The sequence below is a fragment of the Denticeps clupeoides genome, unplaced genomic scaffold, assembly GCF_900700375.1.
Source record: "Denticeps clupeoides unplaced genomic scaffold, fDenClu1.1, whole genome shotgun sequence".
NCBI lineage: Eukaryota > Metazoa > Chordata > Actinopteri > Clupeiformes > Denticipitidae > Denticeps > Denticeps clupeoides.
The window spans coordinates 27,293-47,903 of NW_021630093.1; the positions used below are offsets into that span (position 1 = coordinate 27,293).

The 20,611-nt window shown below is 49.9% G+C and overlaps 3 protein-coding genes across 6 annotated transcripts; 2 read left to right on the forward strand and 1 right to left on the reverse strand.

Annotated features, from left to right (window-relative positions):
• Positions 1-91: 91 nt before the first annotated feature.
• Positions 92-4,527, reverse strand: LOC114783370 (tektin-3-like). Its single transcript, XM_028968832.1, has 9 exons — positions 4,365-4,527; positions 3,348-3,947; positions 2,966-3,049; positions 2,781-2,851; positions 1,983-2,126; positions 1,686-1,908; positions 630-785; positions 346-550; positions 92-117 (listed from the first exon to the last, which is right to left on the reverse strand). The coding sequence occupies exons 2-9, from the start codon at positions 3,912-3,914 to the stop codon at positions 92-94; spliced, it is 1,476 nt and encodes a 491-aa protein (XP_028824665.1). The 5' UTR covers positions 3,915-3,947; positions 4,365-4,527.
• An 8,201-nt stretch (positions 4,528-12,728) lies between these two features.
• Positions 12,729-15,004, forward strand: LOC114783372 (zinc finger BED domain-containing protein RICESLEEPER 1-like). 4 transcript variants are annotated; one of them, XM_028968834.1, is made up of 3 exons: positions 12,729-12,960; positions 13,047-13,142; positions 13,222-15,004. In XM_028968834.1, exons 1-3 carry the CDS (start codon positions 12,942-12,944, stop codon positions 14,622-14,624), a joined length of 1,518 nt encoding a protein of 505 aa, XP_028824667.1. In that variant the 5' UTR covers positions 12,729-12,941; the 3' UTR covers positions 14,625-15,004. The 4 variants fall into 4 exon arrangements, with proteins under 4 accessions (XP_028824667.1, XP_028824669.1, XP_028824670.1 ...); XM_028968836.1 differs by having other exon boundaries at positions 12,882-12,960; positions 13,050-13,142; XM_028968837.1 differs by having other exon boundaries at positions 12,923-12,960; positions 13,245-15,004.
• Positions 15,005-15,413: 409 nt separating this feature from the next.
• LOC114783373 (nuclear distribution protein nudE-like 1-B) lies at positions 15,414-20,496 on the forward strand. The gene is given in 10 exon segments (XM_028968839.1): positions 15,414-15,475; positions 15,915-16,011; positions 16,093-16,169; positions 16,172-16,245; positions 17,549-17,697; positions 17,777-17,913; positions 17,996-18,169; positions 18,251-18,342; positions 19,384-19,529; positions 19,957-20,496. Coding segments are annotated over 9 exon segments (1,011 nt in total). The 5' UTR covers positions 15,414-15,475; positions 15,915-15,925; the 3' UTR covers positions 20,033-20,496.
• The last annotated feature ends 115 nt before the right edge of the window (positions 20,497-20,611 follow it).

Below are 20,611 nucleotides of genomic sequence, written 5' to 3' on the forward strand. Positions count from 1 at the left end.
ATCATCGCCCTAACGCAGGCCTGATGGGACTCTAGTCCTCGGCAGAGACATTGTGCAGGTTCTCCTGCTGAAGATCTTTTTCAGTGACTGGTCAGGGTGGGTGGGGTTTCTTGGACCCTGAGCACAAACACAAAACTCCCATCATGCTCAGATGCAAACCGTTTTAATTGCGTAATGGAGGAAATTCTCAGCAAGACACATATAAGAATTGTGGCTTCAGCCAGAGGAGGTTCTGAGATGAAAATGACTTCATACATCTGTTTATTCATTTATACTCAACCTAAAACCATCCAGAAGTAAGCCACCTGTTGGATGATTTCTTTCTGATATTTAGGTGTAGCCCACCAGGCGGGGGGAGCTCGGGAACGTCTTGCGCATGCTCATGCACTTTCTCCTGGTCCAGGAACAGCGAGTTGGCCTTGATGGAGAGGTCATGCTCCAGGGCCACCTTGGTCTTGACCAGGGTCTGCAGGGTGTTCTCCGCCTCCTGCAGGCGCTCGCGCAGCTGGTGGATGGTGGTCCTCGATCTCAGCGTACCTCTCCAACCAACCTGACCGAGAAGGAGACTTTATTTCATCGTTTTCTTTCACATTTACACAGACATGGCTTCCTACAAGTAACAGGGTGACCTGTGATGTGGGTTTGTCCCGACAGAGCTCCACGTTTGGCCGCCGGGCTCTCTCTTCCAGACGTGTCTGGGCCACCTTCAGTGGGTTCTCCTTGTCCCTGATGGCTTTCTTCAGGGTTTCAATGAGCATTTCGGTCTGAAAGATCTCCTGTAGTGTCTGGGGGAGACAGGAGTTTAGAATATCAGATTCATGCTGAAGAGGGAAACTTGTCTCCATTCCCAACACATTGGATTAAATCAGATTTCAGGCTGGTGCTCCATCAGAAGGTGCAGGTGATGGCAGCTGATTGAGGGCCATACGACTCAGATCATTCCTCAAGTGGATAAATATCCCAGACGGCTCGACGAGACCTGCCCACTGCCGCTTGGGACAATGGGGATCGTTGTCTCCTGTGGGGGATGGGCTTCAGAGGCTGGAATGGGCTGCGAAAGGTCATCGTTTTTCATGAGGAGGGTATTTAGATGTAAACAGAGGTTGCGTGCCTCTGCTCCTTAGGCAATTACGCTGATGGGCTCCGATGAGTTCTCCGTTCATCAGCAGGAGAGTCAGCCCTGGAGTGGCAGCAAAACCGGACGGTCAATCAAAGTCAGATTAGCAAAAAAGCATTTTGCTAAAACACACTGGGGCTCCAAAATCATATCTAGGAGACCACGGGTGGTCAGATGAAGAATGTTGGGTGGGATGTGCACCAGCATTGTCCTGCTTCTATACCTCTTAAAGCACAAAACTTCTAGATGAAAAAGCATTCTCTGCTCTGGTCTTTACTGTCTTTGCTGCTTCTTGGGGGCAGTGGAGGCCTAGCGGGTTGGAACAGACCCACAATCACAAGGTTTCTGAACCACCAGGTGCCACTGGGGGTCCCCTTGATGAAGGTACCATCCCCACACACTGCGCCCCCGGGCGCCTGTCATGTTGCCCACTGCTCACCAAGAGTGATGGTATAAATACAGAGGACACGTTTCACCGTGTGCTGTGCTGCAGTGTCTCACAATGACAATATTTCAAGCACTTTCAAAAGAACATTGGTGGCAGGAGAGGCTGGAGTGAAGAACTCACCTTGGCCAGATGGGTCTGCAGGTTGTTCTTGGCATCGGAGGTCTCCGATATGCGGTTGGTGAATGCCACGTTGACATTGTTGAACTGGTTCCACATCTGGTTGGAGGTGGTGTTCAGCAGGATCTCGATCTCGTCCCTGAGTTTGTGTGAGGCGACACGTTCGCTCTGAGAACGCAGGATGTTGTCGTCGGTGAACTTCGACCAGGAGTCGGGCAAGGAAATCCTGGGAAAGAAGAATAGTCATTTATCACCTGGACAGGGGGGTCACCTGGACTGGCCACTGGTCTTGTCACTCACGAAGGGTCAACGCGGTCAATCCCACGGTAGTAGCTGATGCCATCAGATGTGTTCCTCAGTGTGTGGCACCGGTCATCTATTCGCTGAGCCGCCACCTTGTCACTGAGGTCCCTCTCCAGCTCATGCTGCGCTGCTCGATTGGAACTGATGTGAAAAATTCAGTTCAGATCAAACTTCAATATCGCGCCAAAATTGCTGAAAAAGATGTTTAGCACCTGAACACCATGTAAATCGTCACACACGGGCCATAATCACACACCAGGGTGAAACTAGTTACAGGTTCTGCACGAACCAGCTAGATAGCATGCTAACTAGCTGATAATCACACACCAGGGTGAAACTTGTTACAGACCAGCCAGTTAGCGTGCTAACTAGCTGACAATCACACACTGGGGTCAAACTAGTTACAGATTCTGCACAGACCAGCCAGTTAGCCTGCTAATTAGCTGGCAATCACACACTGGGGTCAAACTAGTTACAGACCAGCCAGTTAGCGTGCTAACTAGCTGACAATCACACACCAAGGTCAAACTAGTTACAGATTCTGCACAGACCAGCCAGTTAGCCTGCTAACTAGCTGGCAATCACACACTGGGGTCAAACTAGTTACAGACCAGCCAGTTAGCGTGCTAACTAGCTGACAATCACACACCAGGGTCAAACTAGTTACAGGTTCTGCACAGACCAGCTAGTTAGCATGCTAATATTGATGCAGTAAGCTGTAAATCGCATGCTTTTGTGCCACCAAAAAGCAACCAAACAAAGAAGACCCTGTTGCCATGGTGACGTCTCACTCACGCCAGCTGTGCCATGGCCCGTTCCAGATGTCTCCTCTTGCGCTCCTGACAGGACTTGATGACCTCCACCTCCTGATTAGACATTCACCACGTTCACAGTTCATTCAGAGATTCACGCCAACAGAAACGCCAACCGCAATTTCTTCAGGTCTCTTCTGAAAAACACGGTGAAAAAACACCTTGTACCTTGATGAGATCTTTCTCCACGTGGTCGTGGACTAAATCGATGGACATCCTCTTTTCCCGGTGATACAGACACTCCTGGGCCACCTGTGTGGAGACGGCAGCAGATGTCAGTGCTGGCCGGCGTGGCGGAAGTGCTTCGCCAGCGACGGATGACAAGCAGAACCGCGCTGTCGTGATTGAGCGCCGGGTTCCGGTTACCTGACGCGTCCACCTGATCTCACAAAAGCCTGTCATTGGATATTTGGACACAGTTTTTTGGACTGTTGCCTGGTAACATCCTCGGCAAAATTACCTAATTTGTGGTAAAGCTGTTCTAATGAGTTCTACAATATCCATCTTCTAACCAGGAGGACCTCATTTTGTGGAACGTGAAGCACCTTACCTGCAAGGGTCCCTCGGTCTCACCCAGCGCTCGCTCCAGCCTCCTCTTCACCTCTGTCATGGCCCCGATCTCCGACACCATGTTGTCTACTTCGTGGTTCAGCTCGGACCTCCAAAAGACGATGTCGTTGAGGCGCTCTCCCAGGTTCTTGCTGGTGGTCTCCTGCATCTGCCGGGTCAGTTGGTCCTTGTCCTGGATCAGCCGGATGGTGTCCCTCCTCAGCCTCTCAGCGCTGTTCCTCGACGATTCCGACTCTCTGTAGTTGCTCTGGTTCGACTTGAACCAGTCTTCCGGCAGGTACCGGGTGCTCAGCGCCGTCCTGTTGGAGGGGTAGAACATGGTCTTGGCCCGGTCCAGACCCTCTCTCTGGATCAGAGACAGGGAAGGAACAGCGCTCCCCACCCTGTAGTAGGAGTTAGTCCTCCAGGGCAGGTTGTTGTTCTGGTTCATGGTCAGCACAGACTGGGGGTTCCTGTAGCTGGACGCCATGGTGGAAATGGCTGGCAGGAAGCCGCTGGTTTTGGGCCGAGCATAAGTGGCGGTCTGGGTGGATCCAATGAGCTCCATGCAGAACTCAGAGAAGACTGAGAAGAACTGTTCCTGAGGTGTAAAACAGAGCAAAACTCTTCATTCAAATGCTCCATAACACAAGAACGAAAAAAACAGCAAGACAACAAAAACATGAAAAAAAGTAAATTATGGCCACACCCACTTTACCACATTACATGAAATATATGAATCATAACCATTAGTAGCCTAGTAGGAAACACACCCGCCTATGAACCACATGTTCAAACCCCTCTTGTGTCTCTGAGCAGGACACTTAACCCTGAGTGTCCCCAGGGGGGGACTGTCCATGTAACTACTGATTGTAAGTCACTCTGGATAAGGGCGCCTGGTAAATACAGTAAATATACTATATTATTTCAACTGCTATTAATGTGCAGCTCCAATCCAACAATTTCCATTGAACGTAAATGGCGTATTAGTAGTAAAGTAAAGGTCCGTACCCGTTACCTGTTATCCCGACGCGGCGAAGTCGCATCTCCACCTGCTGCGCCTCAGCAGTGACTAAGGATCTCGGAAAGCCGATCACCGTTCCATTATTCATGCGCCGGACCGCCGGCCAGTCTTATTGTCCAGAGACGACATCGGACCACATGACCCCTGGCTGCGTTGCCACGGTAGCGCCGCGCTGCACACAGGGTCGGTTGCCCCGGCTACTACTTATATACTCATATACTGATGGAGATTAGTAAAGACCCCCAGCAGAGTATCTTCACGACTTCCTGCTGAGCAGCAGCCATCCGGAACACCAGAGCCTGATGGGCTGGGGTGTCCACAGCCACGTAGAACTTTACAAAACTAGGAGCCCTGATCAGGCCGAACTTGTCAGGAATAGAACATGCAGGGGAAATGATAAGTGCTGGACGGAATTATTATTATTACTATTATTTTATTTTAAATTTTTGGTGAGTGTGTGTGTTAGTGTTGGACTGGGTTTTCAGCTGCTTCTTAAAGGTGGTGGTAGTCTCGGCTAGTCGAATGGAGCAGGACAAGTTGTCCCACCAGCCAGGGACAAGAAAGCCAAGGCTTTACACACATGCTTACACCAATGATCACCACAAACGCATGAAACTTGCGTGTTTTCCATGCTTTTCATAAAAATTTGCTTCCACCGACGTTCGTCTGCCATTTGCTTTGAATGTTCTGTGTAATTTGACTGCATTGGAACCCAGCCCTGCACCGCTGGTGGCTACGAGGATACGAACGCTGGTTTCTTCTCCTCCGTCCAGGTAGTGGCGTGAGCTGCTCGGACACTCGCAGGTTTTGGTGAAAACGGAGCCCCGATGGCGGGAGTCCGGGAGTTCGGCGTCGTTCAGAAACCGCCACCCGCGTCCATATTGGTTACAGGGTCCCCATCAAAGATTCATGGCACAGGAAGAGCGCACGAGGCCGTTTAAGACGTGTCGCGTTACGGCCGATCCGTTACACTAATCTGGTCGCGAGCTCATTTGGACGATGAGATACGGGGCCGCGGGTGAAATCAATTTCCAGAGGGTTCAGATTCGGACCACTTATCAATAAAAAATATCGGTTCTCTGCAGGAGCTCTGCCCGTGTAGAAGACCGTTAGGACATCTGAGCGCCTTCTTCTGTTCTGTCCAGTTACCGAACGGCGTGTTCTTCAGCCGTTTTCTGTTTTTTGGAAGTTATGTGACCTGCAAGGCACGAGTGAAGCAACCTCTCAGAGGAGCTTCTGCCTCCCGCGCCATTTTTAATGCGGGGGGCGGAGCCAGCATTGTCATAAACAGGGCGATATTTAGACGCCGGCGGCGCGCGGTATGCCGGGCTCCGCCCTGCTGACCCCGGCCCTTGGCATCTCTTAACATGGCCAGGATCTGCGAAAGGCCACGGCGCGCACATAGTCCCACCGCAGTCGCCCTGACCTCACAGATATTAATATCAGCAAAAAGCGCGGCCAAAAGAACTGCAGCCTACGTCCGAAATTCCACCGCGGAGAAGCCCCTCCCACCACACACACGCAGATTCTACTTTACTGTCTTCACTCACCTGTTCTAGCTCTAGCCACGCTCTAGATCTAGATCTAGATCTAGATTAGGTTGCAGTCGTAGTGCTGCTTGCGGGCTGCATGTATCTATGACCGGCTGACTTTCTGGAGCAGGTGGAGAAAGAGGGCGTGGCCGAGCCACAGGACGGGGTTAATATGATTCTGCATCGTAGGTGTGCGCTGACTGTTCTGTTCTGATTCCGGTACAATCCGGCCGTAAAATCCGACCACACGGTCAGATCCCCCCCCTGAGGGCCGATGGGTGGAACCAGGGGCCCGACAGGTTCTAAATGGACTTCTCATGAAAGCAGCATCCTGATTAAATTCGGTTTCGCCCTGCACTCTAATCTCTATGAGGTCAAAGGTCATCAGCAGGAACGAAGGGAGGGAAGTGAAATTTCTAGAAGAATGTTGACTGTTTTCCGACACAAAGCAGAACCAGAACTGTCGCTGCCTCTGCCAGCGTGTGTGTGTGTGTGTGTGTGTGAGTGTGTGTTCATTGTGCTGGTCCTCCGCCGTTGGCCTCCGCTGTGTGCAGCGAGGTGCAGTGGCTCTGGAGGAATGTGATGACTGTGTAGCGGACAGAGCCCTGCATTCACCCGCCGATCCCCGACTGTTGGCACGGCAACCTGCTGGAAAAAACACACACACACACACACACACACACACACATTTCACTCGCCTGTCGTCCCCTCTCCTCCCTAACGACTTCACTAAGGGAATAATGAACTGTCATCTGGTATTAAACTGAGTCTGGCGGCACGGTGGACCATCGATTACGCGTCTCACGTCATGTGGGGTCCGATTACCATCATGAGAGAGAGAGACAGAGGACGAGCGAGCACCCCAGGCCCCGCCTCTACCTCCCCGCTAGGATGTTATTGGCTGATGTCATTTCCTGTACAGGAAGCTGGGGGGAAACTCTCGGCACACCCGGGGGATCAGTTAAAGGCCCCGGGGAGAGCAGTTTATTATCCTGTTACCCTCTGACCTCAGGCATCTATGACCTCTGACCCCTTACATTGGATCTTGTGCTTGTCATTTCCAGAACAAATGTACAGCAACTGGAAGCAAATGTCCGTCTCACAAAACCATTCCTGCTCAGGGCTTCATATCATGTTTTACCCGAGGACGGGACAATGTGCTCAGGACCCGCAGCAGGGATTTTAATTGGTCCAAAAATGTTCTTCAGACCTGCTCTGCTCGGCCTCATACCTTATCTGATTTATGGCGCCAGGTTGGTTCCACGGAGGAACCCGACACCGCAGCACGCTGCGCTCCAAACGCAAACTAACAGGCGTCCTCGGATGGGGACACAGTTTCCTGCTGCGCTCACCTCTCAAAATCACGCAGTTCCCGTCACCGGGCTTTTACTGGCCCTACAGCTCACACCCAACACAGAAAACACGGGAGAACCCTGGGAAGGCGCGAGTCAGAGAGGGACGAGCGTCCATGGTGGCGGGAGGGGACACTCGTCTGCCGGCACTGGACGGTGCAGAGCAGGCGAACAGGCCAGTGTCGTGGTCCACACTGTAGGTCCATTATGATGCCTTCTCTTCCCATCAGCCATGATCTGCTTATGAAGGGTCACGCGGAACGGCGGTGACGGGCCGGTGAAAAGAGGGGGGCAGGAAGTCTCCGCTCAGAACGTACAAGTCTAGGGCGGCGGCAGATAAATAAAGAAATGAGGCCCCGCCCCCCACGCCAGACGATAAGTGTTTTTTCCTCCAGACGTCTTTGGCTGTGAATGGGGACGTGTGTGTGCGGACGCAGATGGTCTCTGTCAGCCGCTGTTTAACAAGGTTCTCCCGTTGCCATGCGGGTCAGCTGACCAGAACGCGGCCTCTGTAGAAAAATCCCTTTGGACAGGGGGCCGTCTGGTTTATCTACAGATCGGGATGGAGGCGGGCCAAGACCAACACGCTCCTTACAAATAAACACAAACAGCGAGCCAATTACAGTTGGCCGTCTATATTTACCCCCGTCCCCTAACGCCAAGGCAGCTGTGCAGCGAATCACATGATGTAAAGACGGAGAGAGGACATGTTACAGCCATCGTTGTATTTCTTGGGCGTGTCGCACTAATGCTCCTCGTCTGAAGTTCATGTTGTGCCCGTGTTAAACGAGAACTGCTATTGATAGCCTGTGAATTCTTCTGCACTTTTAGCCTTGTGACGGCTCGGGGGCGTGGCCATTGTTTGGACTTGTGATTTCCCATGAGGCCTCTGTGCGGCGCGGAAAGTTTTATTTGTCCACATCAGGGTGGACTGTACAGTATCCTGACCCTCAACCCCCTCCGCGTTTCGTCCCAAATGCCAGCAAATATCTGCGGCAGGGCGGGGCTTCACAACAAGAGGACGAACTGTCCTCTCCAACGCTCATTCCTCAATCATAATTTCGGTGACAAAGGCTTGAACTGTTGGGCCCGCGACCGGGGACAGGAGACAGTCTGCTGGGACGGTGGGACGATGGCTGCCATTATCAGGTCACCCGTTCATCCCACGATGGACTGACGGGAACTGCAGTAGCGACATTGTTCCATGGAGCAGGTTTTCATAAGAACCAACATCTTCAAATTTTTAATGCATAATTCACATTTAGACTGAGTGTAGAGATGCTCTTCAAAATCTGGAAATCCATTCAGTCAGATGTTGTTCCACCACGAAGTGAATCTGTATCGTGATTGGCTGCAGTCACCCGGAAGAGAGTGAGGCCGAGGTCGCGGGGTCACGTCTGGACCCCAGGTCGTTTTTGGCGAGTTGTGATGTCAGTGTAGCTCGCGTTTGGTTTGAACTGGGTCTCCAGTGTTGCTATTTCTGGGTCCGGCCCCGCCCCTCTCCAGCGGCCACTGTGTAACGTGACCAGCCAGCTGTTGAACAGCCGACCCCCCAGACTGGCCGTGACATCTGCTCCTCCCGGTAACCTGGGAGACGGCAGGGCGGAGCCACGGCAGCATGCTGGGACCCTTCTACGGAGATGTGGCTGTGGTGGGACGGGTGGTCCAGGTGCAACATGATCTCCTCATGTAGGAACCAGGGGTCCTTCATGGACCAATCACAACCTTCTCAGTTTATGAACTATTAAGCAAGTTAGGGGTTGTGGAAGCTCCGTTAGCAACATCATATGAGATTTTACAACTATACGTCACGTGATCTGTCACATAAAATACAGTCAGGGGTGTGAATATCATGTAGCTATGGCCACCACACCTCAAACACACACACACACACACACACACACACTCTCAAGAGTGTTGGTTTGTCCTCAGAAGAACTCTCCCTCTCCCACCATCACGACACACACATGGCTGTGATGCTGAGATCTACCCACCATCCAGCTCAAGCCAAATGCAGCCTGAATATAATATAAATAATATAAATAGAATAATATAAAATAAAAATAGTCTGTTGTCTCCCTGCAACTTCCCACACAGACAGAATGGTTTCTGTAGCTACAGTTCCAAAAAGTCATCGATTAAAAAAAAAGTCCGGCCTAAACAGTTGGGCACATATCTGTAATACGTTGCCAACTTTGACTCTCGTTATATTTTTATTTCATCTTAATGCCATTTCTGCACACTAAATTACACACTCACAGCCAGAGCCATGTTATCCACCCTCCTATTAGCCAGACAAGCTCCTCCCACTCCGGAACCCGGGAGGCGGGCAGGGACGGAGGCTCTGGACATCTGGAGGCTGCTGTGAGGGACCCCACCCCACCAGACCGACCTCCAACATACACGAGGACTGTGCGAGCTGTAACCTGAACGTCCTTCACCGCCAAACTTTTCACTGGATGCTCATTGGCTGGCACTGAGACAGGAGGACCGGCCACCTGGGTTCCACTCAGTAGAAGAAGATCCAGCCGAGAAGACATTAAAACCTAATGGCAGCCTAATCGTGCGACATGATCATGTGGCAGAAGAGTTTGTCATTTGATGTGTGAAGTAACTTATTTCTCATTAAGTCAATTGTTTAGACTTAGAGAACCACACCCCCCAGAACTTGAGGTCTACAGACCTTCCCACATTACAGAAGATCCTTGAGGGACTTTTAATTCGTAACCACTTCCTTTTGCCACTCAGTGCTTGCGTTAAATCTACGCGGTGAAGAGGTGATCACACACACACACACACACACCCACACACACCCTCACTGCTCACGTTTACACAGGCTGGCAGATCAGTCCAGCAGGTCTTCTGTGTGTGTTGAGTGATGGTGGGTGTAGAAGCCGACGACGAGACGAATGTTTAATCAGCCAGACGGGTGTTCGGGGAAAAGAGGAGATCTGGTCTCCTGAACTCTACACAACGTACTGATCAACTTAACTTAACGTATGCAAATATTACAAACAAATATTTATTCACCAGAAGAGGCGTCAGACGTTAGAAATGCTGCTCTGATTAAGGGTTAGGGTTAGGGTCACCTAGCGGGTGAGGAAGCAGCCCTGTGATCAGAAGGTTGCCGGTTCGGATCCAAAACTACCATGTTTCCACTGAGGTCCTCTTGATGAAGGTCCCGTCCCCACACACTGCTCCCCGGCGCCTGTCATGGTGCCCACTGCTCACTCAGGGTGATGGTTAAATACAGAGGACACGTGTCACGGTGTGCCGTGCTGCAGTGTCTCACTATCACATCACTTTAATTTAACAAACTGATTAACAAATGACCAAAAATCATAATAGTTAAAATTTCTAACTAGAATTTTAAAAATCACTGATAAAATAATAAAATACACTTAAATACACTTTAAAATACACTTATACTCCGAGCCTCCAGTACTGCTCGCCTGGTCCCTCCATCTCTGAAGGTACGAGGAAGACGCTCATCTAGACTCTTCTCCGTCTTGGCCCCTCGGTGGTGGAATGAACTTCCAGCTCAGTCACTGAGCACCTTCACACGGCAGCTCAACACCTTCCTCTTTAGAGAAGATTTAGATGAACTTGGGATGCGCCCCTGACCGATTCCAGATAAGAGTTGTTTTAAAGGTATGAGCAGCACAATGTTCTCCATCATATAACTGCCATGTCTCTCAAGTGGCGGAGTGTCCCGTCTCACCCCGGTCTGCACTTCTGGCCTGCCGGTGGACGCCATTTTCTATACACGTCTCACGTCCTTTAAACAGTATATGCGCTAAAAATAGAAGCATGCTGGGCTTCATTATGTGTCTGTGTGAGTGTGTGTGTGTATGAAGTCCAAAAGACATCGTAATCAGCAGTGTTCACATGAGACCTAGAATCGAAACACCAGAGGAGACAAGTCCAGGCTGAGTGACCCTTTACATTTACAGCATTTACCAGACATCCTTATCCAGAGCGACTTACAATCAGTAGTTACAGGGACAGTCCCCCCCTGGAGACACTTGCTCAGGGACACGATGGTAGTAGGTTGGGTTTGAACCCGGGACTCTGTGTCTTCTGGTTCAGCCCCTGCCAGGCCTTTACGATACCACAAAAACGTCCAGGCGGAGTCCGTATTCATCTGGACGTCGACCTGATGGATTCATATCAGCTACACAGTTTTACAGTTTATTACGATGAAGAAACCCCAGTCCATGTGGAATTATTGGTGTGGTGTGTCCCATCCTGGGAGGACAGGCAGTAGATGATGGTCCAGGTGAGGATGGGGGACTGCAGGTGAAGTTTGCACGGCTTTTGACTCTCAAATTGACCTGCCATCTCATAATGAGCATAACGAATTCAAATGAAAGCTGGACAGAATAATCCTGATCTGAGACAAAACCAACTGGATCCACTGGTCCTTGGTTTCTGTAGCTGCAGTTCCATTTGGAACATCTTCTATACACCTGACCACTTGGCCTTAGTCTTCCACCACGTTCCTCGTCCATCTTCGCTGGTGCTCAGCTCTGAGACGGAGGATGGGGCGTGTGGTGGGATATCTAGGTTGGGTTGTGGATTTGCGATAAGGTGACAGATCTGTCACGTTTCCTGAAGCGCAGCTCTAAGAGGAAACCGGCGTGTCCCGCCTTCAGTAAGACGCCAGGGTTCTCCAGGAGGACAGGAAATGGAGCGGATGAGCAGATCACCGGCCGGATGAGGAGCTTTGAGAAGGTAGTGACAGCTCCTCAGAGCTCTGGATGCCTGGTTATGGGGACATGAGCATTTATTCTGTTTATAGAAGAAGAGTAGAGGATGGGCTTCAATTACATGGTCACCATAAGAACGAGCTGGCAGCTTCAGAGGGAACATCCAGAACTGAACCTGCGTTATACTGAGGTGGTTGACTAGATGTTTCCTGTGGTCTGCAGATGTTCTGAAGAAGAAGATAAATAGTTGAGCAGGAAATGTTGTTTTTGGACAGGAAGTTACTGTATTGCTGGAAATGCTGTTGCTTTTGTGGAGATCTCCATCCACTTGTTTGAGGGAATGTGTAGCTCCTGAGCAATGATGGCTGAATGAAATGATGGAATTAAAGGCCTGATGGAGAAGACCCCAGAATTACCTCTTCTTGTGAGCTCGTTAATGGTTCGACGTGCAGCAACATGCCTGGACCAGGTCAGAAGCTGGAAAATGATCTCTGGTGGTTATAGATCAGATGTTTCTTCACTAAGCCTGATATCCCTGAGAAGATGTGTTTTGAGTTTGATTGAAATATTGAGTCTCTTGTCTGGTTAAACCCTGACCTCCACTGATCAGAACATGCAGTAAACTTCTGGGTCTCCATACCCGAGTTGTTCCTGTGGTGAAAATAACACTCAAACAGAAGACATTATTCTCAAGACCAAAGGGAAAAACTGATATAACAGTTTAAAGGTGGGTTTTAATGAACAGAGACGAATCCCTGCGATAAAATTCGATTTTATTGGTTGGGAACGAAAACCGAAACGAGATGATTCATGAAACTTGGAATCTGCTGCGCGACGGACAACAAACACACGTGAACACGAACTCTCGTTTCATCACAACCGAAACCGAAACGTCCGCGGCCACACCCACCAGCGCCCTACAAATAGACAGAAGAGGGAACAAACACACGAACGAACACCAGCGAAGAAGAAGGAACCATGTCCAGGGAAGGACTTTGTAAGAACTCAGTATTATTTCATGGTGAAACGTTCTTTAACCGCGTTCTGCTAAAACGTTCTTTTAATGTGTTCTCTCCATAAAAGCAGCACCTGGGACCAGGGCTCTGAACGTTGCCCACTGGAACAGAAGGTCTCGCAGGTCTCCACAGGTCCGACCCAGATGGCGGAGCACCGGGCCAGGTGAATTAACGGGGGACGCTGTGTGGTTTAGAAGACATGTTTTAAGCTCCGCATGCTCAAGTTGTGTCTTCTCTCAAAGGTCGACCTCTTTCAAACCAACAGCTTCAGCTGCTGAGGATGATGGTGACGGACCTTCTGCCTCTGAGCACCGTGGAACATGCAGGATTCCAAGCTTTCGTTCAAACCCTGAACCCAGCATGTGACGTCCAACTGTCTGTAAAGTGGGTCCGGGACGAGCTCTTCAGAATCTACGAGGACACCAGAGAGAAGGTGCAGAAGGACATGAACTCGGTAGGCCACATCGTCTTGAGCGCTGAGCTCTGGCCTGCTAATCAGGGGCAGGACAACTATGTGACGGTCAGTGGCCACTTCATAGATAAATACTGGAAGAGGAGGTGCTGCGTGCTGGAGACGCTTCATTTGCATGGAGATCAGACACCTGGCTGCGCCGTCCACCACCTGAGAAGACTAGCTGCAGAGTGGAAAATCAAAGACAAGGTGAACGTGGTGGTCAGCAACATCAGGGCCATGAGGGAGGCCTGCGAGGGTGAAGGCTGGACGCACATTCGATGCTTGGCCCTCAACCTGAACATGGTTTTTAAGGAAGCCATGGCGTCTGCAGACGACCCGGCTTGGAAGGCCTTGCTGAGGAAGTGCAGGAACATCGTCAGGTTCTTCAGCAGCGACGCTGAAGCTCGGCACCTTCTCACGTCTCATCAGGCGCGGCTGAAATTACCGACGGCTGGGCTGATGCTGTCCCCGGACGAGACGCTGCTGTCCACCTTCAACATGCTCCACACCATTTCCCAGCAGGCGGAGGCCATCAACTCTGTGCTGATGCAGCAGGTGAAGGAGACCCTCTGGCTCAACAAAAGCGAAAAGGCCACACTCTCCACCACCCTGTCTGCTCTCCAGCCCTTCAAAGACACCATAGACCAGCTGAGCCATCGAGGGTTCGATTCCATCTCCAGCATCACCCCACTCGTAACTGACCTGCAGAAGAAGATGGGCGGACTGGCACAGGGGGGGAACAAGCTGGCGGAGACGCTGGACCATCAAATCAAGAAGTTGTTTGGGGACATTAAGAAGAATCGCTGGCTGACTCTCAGCACCTTCCTGGACCCCAGATTCAAAAGCGCCATGCTCTTCAGCCACAAGGCAGATGAGATCAAGAACAAAGTTATAGCCGAAATGCAGACTTTACACAAGACAGAACAGGACGACGTCCTCTGTGACGTTCTAGCCAACTACGTGACCAGCAGTTCCATGGAGAAGCAGCAGAACCCGCTGGATTACTGGCGGCTGCCCAGAGACTCCAGGGCTCTGAGCCCCGTCGCCCTGAAATACCTGACCACCGTGTCCACTGCAGCCCCGCTGGAGCGAGCGTTCCACCAGCACACGTCCCTCAAGATACGCAGCCTGGAGCCGCAAAACGTCCACCTCCTGCTCTTCCTCAACACCAACTGGTCCACGCTTCCCTGACCATCTTCAGAAACAGCTTCTCAACTGAGCGTCATTGTGAGACACTGCAGCACAGCACACGCTGACACGGTGAAACGTGTCCTCTGTATTTAACCATCACCCTTGGTGACAGGCGCCCGGGGAGCAGTGTGTGGGGACGTCAGTGACCACCAAGGCCTCATCTAATACGCCTCATTGGTTTTAATTTTGTACTTTTGTTCAAAAGTATATTTTTGTACATTCATAAATGCTGTACTTTGTATTTGTTTTTTAGTAACATCGTGGTGTATTATTGGGTGAAGGTGAATTCTTTTTTCTGAATGTAAGACTGCCATCTAGTGCAGAATGCATGTGCTTGGTACATTGAAAAAATTATAAATAATATTGTTTAATATAAATTATAACATTATTATATTATATTATACAACTATATATAATGCTTAATAAATAGTTTTTTTAATCAATTAGGGGTTCAATTACAAAAAAGCAAACCAGTCTAATAATTACATATATAATTATAATTATGCTATCAATAATTTATTTTCTGAAGCAAATATATGACCATAGTTTAGTAAAAGGTGAGCACGGACATGGACATAAATGATTCAGGTCATTAAAAGAGGGATTTATACCGCCGTGGATCGAGTTGCCAGTGTGTCCGGCGGCTGCGCCCCAAATCTGTACTCGTACCCGACGCAGATAAACTGATAAACCTCCTTTATGTGGTGCACTGCGGAGGGATTATAGGACTGTTTGGAACGCGGCCCCAACGTCGCTCCGTTCCGCAGGCTGTGATGAGGCGGAAGTGGGCGGAGCCGCAGACGGTCCGTCCGCTGACGTCACCGGCGAGGAGGAAACCTGGAAATGTTCAGGTCGTCTTTTTATATATAATCATTATAGTAGTGTTAATGGTGATATTATTGCGCTGTTTTAGAACGCGAGTCTGTTGTCATGGTGACGTAGTCAATAGTAATCGCTTCGGATTTATCGGACGGGGAGTTTTGTGCGGCCGTAATGACGCCAGTTTCGCCTGGAAATAGCCACCTTTGTTCATCATAGTCTCAATATTACAATATCACATTTATCATTTTAATCATGTTCATCAAAACAATCAGACTTTATTCATCCCTCTGCAAGATTCCCCATATTTATCATCATATTTATCAAAATCATCATATTCATTATCATATTAATCAGAATCACCATATTCATCATCATGGTCTGATAAAAGCCAGAAATGTAAAGGTTCCTTGTTCTGGCCTGGAATATGCTGTGTGTGTTTAGGTATGATAACAATATGAAATGGTGCAGGACGTGTGAAGATGGACGGCAGCGTGACACCCAAGTTCTCGTCGAAGGACGAGGAAGTGCAGTACTGGAAGTCGCTCTCGCTGAAGTACAAGAGAAGGTGAGAAGCCTGCTCAGGCGTGTGGCCGGGCGCGGCCGCGGTGGCGCAGCTGACCGCCCCTGCCGCTGTTTCCCCTCGCAGCTGTGAGGAGGCGCAGGAGGAGCTGCTGGAGTTCCAGGAGGGGAGTCGGGAGCTGGAGGCCGAGCTGGAGGCGCAGCTGGGCAGGCGGAGAACCGAATACGCGACCTGCAGTCCGACAAGCAGAGGCTGCACAGCGAGGTGGAGATGCTGAAGGTAGGATGGAGGAGAAGCTCAGACCACGAGGTATCTAGGACGAGATGCTCAAGGTACGATGGAGAAGGAGCTCAGACCGCAGCGTTTCTAGGTGGAGATGCTGAAGGTAGGATGGAGGAGAAGCTCAGACCACGAGGTATCTAGGTGGGGATGCTCATGGTAGGATGGAGGAGAAGCTCAGACCGCAGGGTTTATAGGTGGAGATGTTTGTGTGTGTGTGTGTGTGTGTGGCCCCTATTTTTGTATTTAGTTAAATTTTTTGCACCATGTATCTTCTGTATTTACAGAGATAGAAACAGGAAGTAGTTGAGGTAGAGGAGGAGCTAACGACCCACCCAGACCTTTCTGTTGGTGTTTGTTATTTCAGACACCCAGAAGATGACATTTAATGAAAGTTTAAAATGGGGAGGAGCCTGTAAGCTCATTCTGGGCAAATGAGGAAGTGGCAGAGGTGGCCTAGAGGTTAAATCGTAGTTGTGGTGCTGAACCGGGAACCGGCTGAGAACCGATCCGCATTTACGCCACAGGCCACGCCCATTAAACAGAAATCCCAGCCGCGAATCCATTACATCATTAAAGAAATCTTCATTAACTCCACCGCTGCCACTTTTACAGTCGCCCCTTCTTTTTGTCCCTGTTGACTTTTATTCTGTTTTTCTCCCGTGTGGAACCTGCGACTTTAAGTTCTTCCCGTAACACTTCACACACTTTCTTCTAGTGCACTTTTTAGTTGAATTCATAATAACGTAATAATATTAAATTCAGCTGCATGTGACTAAAGCTACAATCACTCCGCCCCCTGGTTGTGACCTCACGGGTTCTCGCTACGAGACCAGCTAAGTTTAGGGGCCGACGCCTGGTTCTAACACTGGGAACCAGCACAGGAACCAGAGCAGTGGAAAAGGTGCCACTGAGGTCCCCTTGATGAAGGTCCCGTCCCCACACGCTGCTCCCCGGGCGCCTGTCATGGTGCCCACTGTCACCAAGGATGACGGTTAAATACAGTGTGATGTGGTGACAGTCACTTCACTTTCAACCCCCGCTTGTCAATATGCTACATATACATGTGACTTCCATTTACATTTCCAGCATTTACCAGACGCCCTTATCCAGAGCGACTTACAATCAGTAGTTACAGGGACAGTCCCCCCCTGGGGACACTCAGGGTTAAGTGTCCTGCTCAGGGACATGATGGTAGTAAGAGGGGTTTGAACCTGGGTCTTCTGGTTCATAGTCGAGTGTGGTACCCACTAGGCTACTACTTGTCACTGGATGAAGGCCGTGGTGTTTATGGTCTGTGCAGGAGAAGCTGGAGCAGAACTACATGCAGAGCTACAAGGAGATCTCCCTGCTGGAGGACGACCTGGGCCAGACACGTGGCATCAAGGAGCAGCTGCACAAATACGTGCGCGAGCTGGAGCAGGCCAACGACGACCTGGAGAGGGCCAAGAGGTCCGACCTCCACCACAAACTTACACTCACGTGCAGAACATGCAAGCTCAGGTCTGTTCTCTGCTTCTCCCACCCTCAGGGCCACCATCGTCTCGCTGGAGGACTTTGAGCAGCGGCTGAACCAGGCCATCGAGAGGAACGCCTTCCTGGAGAACGAGCTGGACGAGAAGGAGTCTCTTCTGGTGTCTGTGCAGAGGTTAAAGGACGAGGCCAGAGGTGCTCATCCATCTTCCTGTTCCTCGTGGTTCCCTCACTCGCTGCTGTAATACGGGACGTGCTGCGCGTGTTCCTTTTACAGACCTGAGGCAGGAGCTGGCGGTGAAGGAGAGACAGACAGACATCAGCAGGACTTCGGCGCCCAGCTCACCCACGCAAGACGAGGACAAGATGGACACGGCCGTCCAGGCTTCCCTGTCGCTGCCAGCGACGCCCCTCAGCAGGAGCGCTGAACACTCCTTCACCAACCAAAACGGTTCACGCCGCCCCTCGCTATTTCATTACGGTGCACACACACACACACACACCTGACCACGTACCCCCTCTCTGCCCTCAGCGGTGGTGAACGCTTACGCCAGCTCCGCCCTGACGCCATCCGCCCGCATCTCAGCCCTCAACATCGTAGGCGACCTGCTGCGGAAAGTCGCGGTGAGTTTTTCCACTTTCTTTATCTTCTTCGGTTGGTTCCTTTTATTGAGTTTTGTGGTTTTAAAGTTTATTGAATTTGTTCAGTTTGTACGCCTTGTTGAGTTGGTTCAGTTCGTACACCTTGTTGAGTTTGTTCACTTCGTATAACTTGTTGAGCTGGTTCACTTGGTATAACTTGTTGAGTTGGTTCACTTGGTATAACTTGTTGAGTTGGTTCACTTGGTATAACTTGTTGAGTTGGTTCACTTCGTACGCCTTGTTGAGTTGGTTCACTTCGTACGCCTTGTTAGGCTTGTTCAGTTCGTACGCCTTGTTGAGTTGGTTCACTTCGTATAACTTGTTGAGTTGGTTCACTTGGTATAACTTGTTGAGTTGGTTCACTTCGTACGCCTTGTTGAGTTGGTTCACTTCGTACGCCTTGTTAGGCTTGTTCAGTTCGTACGCCTTGTTGAGTTGGTTCACTTCGTATAACTTGTTGAGTTGGTTCACTTGGTATAACTTGTTGAGTTGGTTCACTTCGTACGCCTTGTTGAGTTGGTTCACTTCGTACGCCTTGTTGAGTTGGTTCACTTCGTACGCCTTGTTAGGCTTGTTCAGTTCGTACGCCTTGTTGAGTTGGTTCACTTCGTATAACTTGAGTTGGTTCACTTGGTATAACTTGTTGAGTTGGTTCACTTCGTACGCCTTGTTGAGTTGGTTCACTTCGTATAACTTGAGTTGGTTCACTTGGTATAACTTGTTGAGTTGGTTCACTTCGTACGCCTTGTTGAGTTGGTTCACTTGGTATAACTTGTTGAGCTTGTTCAGTTCGTACGCCTTGTTGAGTTGGTTCAGTTCGTACGCCTTGTTGAGTTGGTTCAGTTCGTATAACTTGTTGAGTTGGTTCACTTCGTACGCCTTGTTGAGTTGGTTCACTTCGTACGCCTTGTTGAGTTGGTTCACTTCGTACAGTTTGTTCAGTTCTGTGTTCTGGTCTGATGTCGGTTCCCCAGTGACTCTTGTTTTTTTTCTCCATTCATTTTCCACTTCTCTGGTTTAAAGGCTCTGGAGTCCAAACTGGCGGCATGTAGAAACTTCGCCAGAGACCAGGCAGCCAGGAAAACCTGCGTCGCCAACGGCAACATGGTCAACGGCGACCCTGCAAAGTTGTCACAGCGCGTCCTTCACACATCCAACTTCAACAAAGTGTGAGTGAATATTCACATAAAAATATCATGCTGCAGACAGCAGATAGATTTACGTCTCTTCTACTTCATTAACTATAAATCTATTCATCATAGTAATCACAAGTAATCACCCGCTTCAAATATCACTGTATTGATTTATACATCTCAGCAAGATTTATAAGTTGGTACAAGTGATGCATGAAAAACAGGGCTGTCAATCAATAAAAGGTTTTAATAAATTGTGGGCCAGCCAATCACATCCATGTATGCAAATTTTCCACCGGACAGAATCAGCGGGGTTTTTATTGCAGGTTTAGCGGCTGCAGATGCCACTTGATTTGGTGCTGATTGGCTCTCTGGGTTCTTTTCTGGGATTAATACTGCCGCTCCAGTTCTAGTGCTAACGTGTGTGTGTGTGTGTGTGTGTGTGTGTGTGTGTGTACTGCAGGACAGTAAACGGACTGGACACCGTCCCTCCACCACGTGCTGCGTCCCCACCTTCCCTGGTTCCCCTCAGTGTGTAACACACATACACACACACTGAGAGGTGGAGTATTCCACACGTGTGTATTTAAATGCTGCGTATGCCAGCGTGAGTAAAGCGGAGTGGTGTAGAGGGCGTGGCAGACGTGGAGCGGCAGGATCTCGCCGGCACGGCGGTTTTCCATTCTGTATTCCTCCTCCCCTGGTCCCCTGAGAAACGGGCGGAGTGAAGGGCGGGGCTCGGTCCAGTTAAACGTCATCGGAACTTTACAGCCATCCCGGGTTTTAGCTTTTTTTTTTTTTGCACGCGTTTGCCGTGTTATAACAGAGTTGATGTGACGCTCCTGCTGGCTGGATGTGTGTTTCACAACTTTTATCAGTTGCCCCCACATTTCCCTCTTCCTTCTGGTTAATTTCAGGGTTATTTATGCATGTGCAATAATTTATTCCTATAATGACTTGGATAGTTTTGTCTCAGGATAATAAACTTATTTTGACCATTTGTTTTGCGTATCTGTTTGTCATTTAATTGTGTTCCAACTGAGAAGTATGAAGAAAATCTGGTGGAGCAGCGTCACTACAAATACAGAACATCACGCTTTTATCATATATACAGTATG